The following is a 10,177-nucleotide window of genomic DNA, read 5'->3' on the forward strand; positions in this document are numbered from 1 at the left end:
GTAACATTTTCATTCACTTCCCTTTCAATTTCATACCATACAAATTGTTTGGAAACAACAACTCGTCTATAGTTAGCGCACAAAAGTCTTGTAGTGTGTTTCCGCACAGATTTGTCGAACAACAAGCAACACAAAAGCAAAGCAAAGCGACAAAGTTATGAAAATCAAGCCCCCCACACACACACAACGGCGCTTATGTTGTTTACAGCGGCCCCCGACCGCAATCCGGTGGACAAAAAGGACGCGCGAGGTGATGAACAATAAATCCAGCACCCGCTGAGAGAAATAATAAGCCGCTCCCAGATCGTAATGACTAATGAGTGAGGACCGAAGCGTCAAATTGCTCCCGAGGTCGCTAAGAACACGGCACAACGCCGAGAAATCACAGAATATTTACGCTTTTCCGAAATAAATAAAAATATTGGAAAATAGAATATTTCCTTATTTTGTCTTACTCAATTTAAAACATTTAAATACTGTAAATAGAATTAACAATGTAAACTAATACATGAAAAATTGAATATTTACAAGTTTTGCTTTACCAAAAACAAATGTAATAACGATATATATTTTTGAAATAATGAATTTTTATAGAGCAACACCGTATTCAGGCGGCGACTGACAGGTACTGCAACAAATTAAAATACCATTTTTATAGCGGTGGCTTGAGATACGAGTTTACAGACCTCTTAAAGAGACATCGACAGAAATAAAATAAATTTAAGCAATCTGGTGCGCACCAGAAACTTTCTGGTAACATTAGCATTATATAGCATTTAAGCTAGCAAACTTTTGCTATGCAAGTTAGCCAATTGTTGTATACATTTGCATTATATAGCATTTAAGCTAGCGGACTATTGCCTTGCAGGTTAGCCAATTGTTGTTGTAAACATTAGCATTACTGTATATAGCATTTAAGCTAGCATACTTTGCTTTGCAAGTTAGGCAATTGCAACAATGCAACAAGTGGATAACTTGCATAGCAAAAGTCTGCTAGCTTAAATGCTATATACAGTAATGCTAATGTTTACAACAACAATTGGCTAACTTGCATAATGCTAATGTTTACCAGATTTTTTAAAATTATGACTTTTTGTAGAGCAACACTGTTATCTGGCCACAATTGACCGGTACTGCAGCAAATTAAATGCCGTGTTTTATAGCGGTGGCTTGAGATACGAGTTCAGGTCGTTTGGCAAAGATGCTTGTAATTCAAAATGTAAAATAAAACAATAAAAAGTGAATATTTACAGGATTTTTTTGTTTTATTAAAAAACAAACGTAATATTTCTTTTTGAAATTATGAATTTTTGCAGGGCAACACCGTTATCTGGCAACGATTGACAGGTACTGCAGACAATTAAAAGCCGTGTTTTATAGCAATAGCTTGAGAAACAAGTTCAACTCAATTGGCAAAGATACTTGTAACTCAAAATGTAGATTAATAAATTAAAAAGTGAATATTTACAGGCTCCATTTCTGTTTTACTAAAAAAATGTAATGTATTTTGGGGAAATTATTCATTTTTGTAGAGCAACACTGTCATCAAGCAGCGATTGACAGATACTGCAGATATTGAGATGCCGTGTTTTATAGCTTTAACTTGAGATATGAGTTAAACTTGTTTGGCAAAGATGCTTGTAATTCAAAATGTAAAATAATATATTAAAAAGTGAATATTTACAGGCTTTGTTCTTGTTTTACTCAAAAACAAATGTACTATATATTTTTTTAAATTACGAATTTTTGTAGAACAGCACTGTCATCTGGCGGCGATTGACGGTACTGCAGCTAATTAAAAGCTGTTTTATAGCGGTGCTTTTATATACGAGTTCAACTCATTTGGTAAACATGCTTGTAACTCAAAATGTAAAATAATCCATTAAAAAGTAAATATTTACAGGCTTTTTTTGTTTGACTAAAAAACAAACGCAATATAGTTTTTTGAAATTATGAATTATTGCAAATCAACACCATTATCTGGCGGCGACTGACAGGTACTGCAGCAAATACGAATTCAACTCGTTTGGCAAGGATGCTTGTAACTCAAAATGCAAACTAATACATTAAAAAGTAAATATTTACAGGCTCCATTTTTGTTTTACTAAAAAAAACAAAGGTAATATATTTTTAGGAAATTATGAATTTTGCGGCGCAACACCGTCATCTGGGGGCGACTGAGGGGTACTGCAGCAAATTAAATAATGAGATACGACTTCAACTCGATTGGCAAAGATTCTTCTCACTCAAAATATAAATATTACTAATAAAAATACATATAAAGAAGCATTTTAGTTGGAAATATATTCCAAATTGAGTCAGTGAGGATGTTCAATAATTTACCTTTTATAAAATGATTTTTTTTTAATTGATTAAATTCTGTTATTAATAATAAAGTGACGCAAGTATTTCAGAAAAATATATATTTGCACTAGTAAAAACCGTCCATTTTATGTTCAAATTGCCACCCATCATAAATTAAATTGACATTTTTTTTAATGAAACAACCCTAATGATTATCCACGGGTTGCACCTCGCATTGTATATTGTAACTCTGTAATTTCCACGGCGTCATTACCCCCAAAACTGCAATATACATTTCTTTTTTGGAGTACTGGCTTTGAACACACGCCTCCCTTGATGCTTTGGTGTTATTGTGCGTGTTCGCTTCTATAATACATGGCTGTCGAGCGGTGATAAAGCGTGCTTCTTTACATCCGAGGCGGCGCGGCGGCTTTCCCTCCCCGACTTCCACCCACGCCGACGCAAACATCCTATTTTCCGGCTTCTTATCCGCCAGAAAAAAAGCCATTTATGTGGAAATGGAGCCCCCTCTCTGTTGCGTAGCATAATGGATGAGGGAGGGTGAACTACGAAAAAAAAATTGGAAAAAAGGGAGGGGGCGCACAATCAAAATGAGGCATTGGCTGACATTGACGGCGCTGGACCATCCATTTAAACTGCGTTGTGTATCATTTGACGATATATCGAAATACATAACATTACACAATCCGTCGGAAAAAATGGATAGTGAAATAATGACTAGAGGCACTGCCTTGTAACTCAGCATCCTTACCACAAGTATCCACCAGGCATTTGTGGCATTCATGAGAAAGGATCAGAAGAATTGGTTTTGTGTAGACCAGTACTCCAAGGTAATTAAATCAAGGTTATTCAAGCTCATTGTTTTTAAACCAAACTAAAATGATCACATAACAACAAACTAAATAGCATAACTAGCATTTGATGAAACAACTGGTACAGTAACTGAAGAAATAATTTGCACAGAACATCGACTGTGAAAGTGATTTATATCCTCAACGCCGCCTTGCATGCTCGGAGGCATGAGGCACGAGTAGCAATATTTTGCGACAATGGCGTTGACAGCAGGTGGCAGCAGAGGCGTTTGTCCCTTTCATAGGAATTGAGATATTACAGTTATCCCTCGCTATTTCGCACTTCAAACATATTGCCCTCAGTCAATCACGGATTTTTTTTTCGGATTAAAAAAATAAATAAATATAGATGAGCTATCCCGAGTCAATCGCGCAGTCTCACACTCGGCTCCCTCCCTCCCTCTCCCTGTTGTGTGTTTGTCAAGAGAGTGAATTGGCGTTGCTTATTAAAGTAAACGATGATTGACAGACGGTTAAGCTTTGTTCTTGCCAGAGACCTTCAAAGCGCCTCATGCGTCAATCATCGTTTAACTTGTTAAACGGTTGCTGTGGCAACTCATTGTGTGTAAGTGAGCAGGTGGAGCGGATTTCAGTGGACACTCAATGAAGCATTTAATAAAGACAAGCATTTTTTTTTTTTTTTTTTTACTTTTTTTTTTAAATGGATTGGGCGTCTCCGTTTTTCCTTGTTTAAAAATAATTCAGTGGGACAGTAACATGTTTAAAACGTATCATAATTATGCATTTAAAGTGCTTAAAAACATTTATAAATATTAATATAAACATATATAAAAGTTTTTTTAAATTAAATATTAGGGGAAAAAGGTAAAAACAAAAACAAAAACTTATAACACATCTTATATGTTTCTCTTTCCAATGATAAATCTAAATAAATACATTGATTTTTTTTTTTTTGGATGGCCGAATGAAGCTTCATGAAGCAATGAAGCTCTGCAACCAATTTGTTTAAAGCTTCATGGTGGTTCATTTGCTCTATGGTGCTATTAAGTGTTGAGAATTATATGGCTATTTGTTTAAGAAAATAGGAATGTGCTTGTTTTCTTTTTCTTCTTTTTTTTTGCAAGCTCTTCACAGCCAGAAATCCACAGAATGTGAGATGTCAGGCAATCACTGCATTTGGATGGGCAACTGAAACAAAAATAAATACTTTATAATTACATATACCGAAATTTTCGGGCAATAAGGCGCACCTGACTATAAGCCGTCACCCACCAAATTTGACACGAAAACGGCATTTGTCCATAGATAAGCCGCACTGGACTATAAGCCGCAGCTCTTCTGACTGTATTAGAAGATATTTACACCAAGAGATATCAACCAGTAATACTGTATTTGGCAGCGGCATCATAAAATTGTCCTAAGATTAAATGAACCACCATGATCATTGCCATCATTGCTTCAAGAAGCTTTATTTTGGCCATCACTGCTCCCTCAGGGAGACAGTCAACCTCTGCTGCCACTGGCTGTCAATGCTTTTGTTGTCCAACATGCCTCCTAACATGCATTGCAGCGCTACAGATGTAAATAACAATCAGAAGTCATGTTCTGTGCCAATTATTTCTTCAGTTAATGTTCCAGTTGTTTCATTAATTGCTAGTTATGGTATTTGGTAACGTGGCACATTAAGACTGTCATAATTATGCCATTACACTGTCATGAGCATTAATGAATGCTTATGACAGATGTAATTTTGTGTCATCCGACAAATTATCTCACTTTTTAATGGATGTAAAAGATCTGAGCTGGACATAAATGGAGTTAGTGACATAATTTGCCAGATGACACTAAATGACATCTGTCATGAGCTTTCATTAATGCCTATGATAGCGTCATGTCATAATTATGAGGGTCTTATGACAGTCTGATAGTGCCAGTGTCAAATAAAATGTTACCAAACACCTTAATTAGCCATTAATGAAACAACTGAAAAAGTAACTGAAGAAATAATTAGCACAGAACATGAATTTTGATTGTTATTGACATCGTTAGCGCTGCAATGCATGCCAGGAGACATGTTGGACGACATCATAAATGTTTTTTTTTGTTTGTTTGTTTTTTTTACTTCTTTTGATATTGTATTGTCACCCTGGCATATCGAAGTGCAATTTGTATTGTCGCATCCCTGGCAGCCAATGTGGCTTGACGAGGTTAAAAAGGGGGTCTTACCCTGGCACTTCCCAATGACGGAGCCAAAGTCATCCCTCACAGACCTGAAAAGAAGGAAAAAACGCTAAAAAAATGTATGACAACATTAAGACATTTCATGGGGGGAGTGCTTTTTAGTCAAAAAACATGAACATGTGAAAATATTCAGTTGCTTTACAAATATATTGAAATATATGAATGATGTGAATAGGCAAAGAGGTGGCCCGTGTATTTGAATGTATCAATTGGATTTAATGGGAGGTTTTGGGCCAAAAATAATGTTGTCAATGGGATTATAAGGGATGTTTTTGGTCAAATTGGGTCATAAATGTGAATAGAAGTGATTTTTTTTGTGAATATGTTCAAAATAGGATATTTGGCAATTGTGTGGTGTTGAATTGGTCAATGGGAGGTGTTTGGTCCATAATAATGACTTTTTGGTCAAAAATGAGAAGGTGGAAATATGTCAATTCCCATAATTTTCAGACTATAAACTGCTACTTTTTCCCCTACTTTTGAATCCTGTGTCTTATAGTCTAGTGTGGCTTATTTTTTATTTCATTTGGGTTAATAGGTAACACTTTCTTCGACATCTGCGTCATAACACTGCCATTAGACCGTCATAATTATGACATGACACTATCATGGGCATTAATGACACTATGAATTATGTCACTAAGTCCATTCATGTCCAGCTTGGATCTTTACAGCCACACAAAATGACATCTGTCATAAGCATTCAGTGATGCTCATGGCATTGTCATAATTATGACAGTCTTATGGCGCCACTGTCAAATAAAGTGTTACCAAATACCATAACTAGCAATTAATGAAACAACTGGAAGAGTAAGTGAAGAAATAATTAGCACAGATCATGAATTTTCATTGCTATTTACATCTGTAGCGGTGCTATGCATTTTAGGAGGCATGTTGGACGACAACAGTGTTAAGAGCAGGTGACAGCAGAGGTTAACGGTCTCCCCTAAGGGAGCAGTGATGGCCAAATGAAGCTTCTTGAAGCTTTGCAGCCAATTGGTTCAAAGCTTCATGGTGGTTCATTTGGTCTTATGACAGTCCTATGATGCCGATGTGAAATATAGTGTTACCAGTTAATATCTGTTGGTGTAAATATTGCATAATACAGTAAGGACAGCTGCGGTTTATATATGAACTAGGGCTGTCAGAATTATCGTGTTAACGGGCATTAATTAATTTTTTAAATTAATCACGTTAAAATATTTGACGCAATTAACACACATGCCCCGCTCACACAGATTAAAATGACAGCAGTGTCATGTCCACTTGTTACTTGTGTTTTTTGTCTCCCTCTGCTGGCGCTTTTGTGCGACTGATTTTATGGGTTGACATCAACAATGGCGAGCTACTAGTTTATTTTTTTGATTGAAAATTTTACAAACTTTATTAAAACGAAAACATTAAGAGGGGTTTTAATATAAAATTTCTATGACTTGTACTAACATTTATCTTTTAAGAACTACAAGTCTTTCTATCCATGGACCGCTTTAACAGAATGTTAATGTTAATGCCATCTTGTTGATTTATTGTTATAATAAACAAATACAGTACTTATGTACAGTATGTTGAATGTACATATCCGTCTTGTGTCTTATGTTTCCATTCCAACAATAATTTACAAAAAAATATGGCATATTTTATAGATGGTTTGAATTGAGATTAATTACGATTAATTAATTTTTAAGCTGTGATTAACTTGATTAAAAATTTTAATCGTTTAACAGCCCTAATATGAACAAATGCCTTTATTGCGTCAAATTTGGCGGGTAGCGGCTTACTGTCAGGTGCGCTTTATAGTCCAAAAATTACGATAGTTTGGGAATATGTTGAATTGCTTATAGGATAGGAATGACATGAATGTGTATTGCTTAAGTGTTGTTAGGATTAAAAGAGAAGATTTGTCAAAAACTGCTCAAATTTGGTCAAAAAATGTGAAAATAAATGTTTTGTGTAAACGTTCAAACATGTGGATTGAATACTTACTGTTTACTAGCTCAAACAAAAGGACTCAGACCGATTTTCAAATAACTCAAGCAGTTGACAGGTTATTAAAAAAGTATTAATCGATAATCAAATGGCAGCCATGACACATAGTATGTGCAATAAAGTGATCCCCTTGACATTGTGATGCATTTTAGTTACCTGATCTCCACGCACTGGTCCTGAACCACCGCCAGGAGTTTGCCATTACTGTCAGCACAATTCATAAGAATTATATTTCATGTAAGGCAAATAAAATTGAGAAATAGGAAGCAAACTTTACGTACCTGGCCAGCACCAACTGCCATCCAATCTGCTTGTTGACCAAATGTAGAAGACCAGGTGGCAGAGAAGAGCTAGAGGGGCTGATATTGAAAGAGGTTTTTTTCAGTCACCACCAAAAATATATATATTAAAAAAAAAAAAAAAAAACGCATTCTACATTTCAAAGTCATAATTCGTTAGCATAATAACTACGGCTGTCAAACGATTAAAATTTTTAATCGAGTTAATTAGAGCCTAAAAATTAATTAATCGTAATTAATCGCAATTAATCGCAATTCAAACCATCTATAAAATATGACATATTTTTCTGTAAATTATTGTTGAAATGGAAAGATAAGACACAAGATGGATATATACATTCAACATACGGTACATAGGGACAGTATTTGTTTATTTCAACAATAAATCACCAAGATGGCATTAACATTATTAACATTCTGTTAAAGTGATCCATGGATAGAAAGACTTGTAGTTCTTAAAAGATAAATGTTAGCACAAGTTATAGAAATTTTATATTAAAACCCCTCTTAATGTTTTCGTTTTAATAAAATTTGTAAAAATTTCGATCGTAAAATAAACTAGTCGCCCGCCATTGTTGATGTCAATAATTACTTACAAAATGCTCATAGGTGCTGAAGTCTATAAAATCAGTCGCACCCAAGCGCCAGCAGAGGGCGGCAAAACTCCATAAAACACAATTAACTTGTGGGCATTTCACTGTACTGTCATTTAAATCTGTCTGAGCAGGGGATGAGCGTTAATTGCGTCAAATATTTTAACGTGATTAATTTTTAAAAATTAATTACCGCCCGTTAATGCGATTAATAACATAATTGCCTGACTCATATTTTAACATTTTCAGGGGGAAAACACATTTTTTGCAAACAAAAATATTTTTATGACAAAGGCAGTGAGTGTTTTGAACAGTTCTGATTGGCTTAGGAGAGAATCAGTAGACTACGGCCGTATCCTGCAGCAGTGGTAAGAAAATAACATACATAAATCTCAATTTGGCAAAAATATGACTAGGACAATTATGCTGTTGGGCTAACGATTTGTTCAAAGTAACAAGTTGCACAATAAGGGTAAATATATTTCTTTTTAGAGAAAACACATCTGTACACTTTTGAAATAATCGTTTAAAAAGTGGCATAATTCGGAAGTAAAATTCGTAAAGAAACCAAAAATTATAATAATGCACGAACAAGCACAATTGTCTCTACCAAGTCCGTTCAAGCAGCTTTTAACTTTGTAAAAGTAACATTTATTTATTAGTTTTTTAAATAAACGTACCTGTACCACAGATATTGCAAGATGAGTCGAAATGGGCCTAAAGAAATGCATCAATTAGAACTTATTTTACACTGGAGACAAAACAAGCCGATGACTAAAAGTATAAATAGCTGAGCAAAACATCTCTTACCTGTCAGTGCTTTTGCAACAAGGGACGTGTTATGTTCTTTGTTGCCTCGTAGCTGGAAATACAACAAAGTTTTTTGTCAATTCCCATTTTAATGGTAGTTTTTACTCATTCCCTGCCATTGACACTGTTAGATATCAAACCCATTTCCACTAGAGTGATCGTATATGACCATCATTGACGGCGATAGACATCCAATTCAATTTGACTTGACCTCCCAGTCAAAATGGATTGGACGTCTATCGCCGTCAATTGTAGCAAATGAGTGGATGGCTCTTTGTGATGACTGGTACAAATTAAATGCACCTGGTTGCATCATTGAGCATCCACCAATACAACAGCGTACCACGTAAAAGCCAAAAACATGAAAATATGACTACAAACATTTAAAAATAAAAATAAAATTAAAAATACAGTAATATTCTGCGTGCCTGTGCAATGGTTTGCACACCACGTCCACGTCACCGAATGCTTTTATAAGTCACGCAGGCACAAAGATGAGAAACGCGAGGGCAAGGCACGAGTTGCAAATTGTAGCATACTAACCTGAGTGTCAGTCTCCGGAGGCCATTCCGTAATAACGAGTAAATCGTATAAAATGTTTTCTTCTTCACCTTCGAGTAGACTGTCTTCCGCCATGTTGACTGGAAAGCACAGCTGTCAAAGATTACTACGGCAAGTGGCGTGGGATAGAAAGCAGGACGTAATTGTTACACAAAATATTACATAACGGTAGATGTCTAACTAGCGGCGTTAGTATTTGGCGGCCATCTTGCATCGGGAGTATTTTATTTTATTTTTGTCATAAATTGATTTTATTTTAAAACTTTTTTAAAGAATGCAATACATTTACTGCATCTCTTCTTTTATTAAAAACCAATCTGTTTGAAAATCGATCAATTGAGAAAAATATTGCTACTTATAGTATGAATCATGTATTGTGTTGTATTACTTGAATATTGTGAATAAATCTTCAATCTACAGTGTTTGGGCAAAATAATGGAAACACCTAACATTTTGGCATCATAATCATTGAACATAATTTTTAAAGAATGGCATGAGGAACATTCTAATGAAGTTGTACATCTCCTATGGCCGGCACATTACCCAGACT

General features: G+C 35.2%; 1 protein-coding gene across 1 annotated transcript in view; it reads right to left on the bottom strand.

Moving 5' to 3' along the window:
- Positions 1 to 9,751, bottom strand: part of nbas (NBAS subunit of NRZ tethering complex) — a 173,348-nt gene extending 163,597 nt beyond the window's left edge. The window contains exons 1-6 of the mRNA XM_057822401.1: positions 9,610 to 9,751; positions 9,067 to 9,118; positions 8,937 to 8,973; positions 7,646 to 7,723; positions 7,521 to 7,568; positions 5,364 to 5,407 (exon numbers count right to left, since the gene is read on the bottom strand). Of these exons, the coding sequence (XP_057678384.1) occupies positions 5,364 to 5,407; positions 7,521 to 7,568; positions 7,646 to 7,723; positions 8,937 to 8,973; positions 9,067 to 9,118; positions 9,610 to 9,702 (352 nt within the window). The 5' untranslated portion in view covers positions 9,703 to 9,751. The remainder of the gene's footprint in view (positions 1 to 5,363; positions 5,408 to 7,520; positions 7,569 to 7,645; positions 7,724 to 8,936; positions 8,974 to 9,066; positions 9,119 to 9,609) is intronic.
- Positions 9,752 to 10,177: the final 426 nt, after the last annotated feature.

The sequence above is a fragment of the Corythoichthys intestinalis genome, chromosome 19 (assembly GCF_030265065.1).
Source record: "Corythoichthys intestinalis isolate RoL2023-P3 chromosome 19, ASM3026506v1, whole genome shotgun sequence".
In the NCBI taxonomy this organism is placed as follows: Eukaryota; Metazoa; Chordata; class Actinopteri; order Syngnathiformes; family Syngnathidae; genus Corythoichthys; species Corythoichthys intestinalis.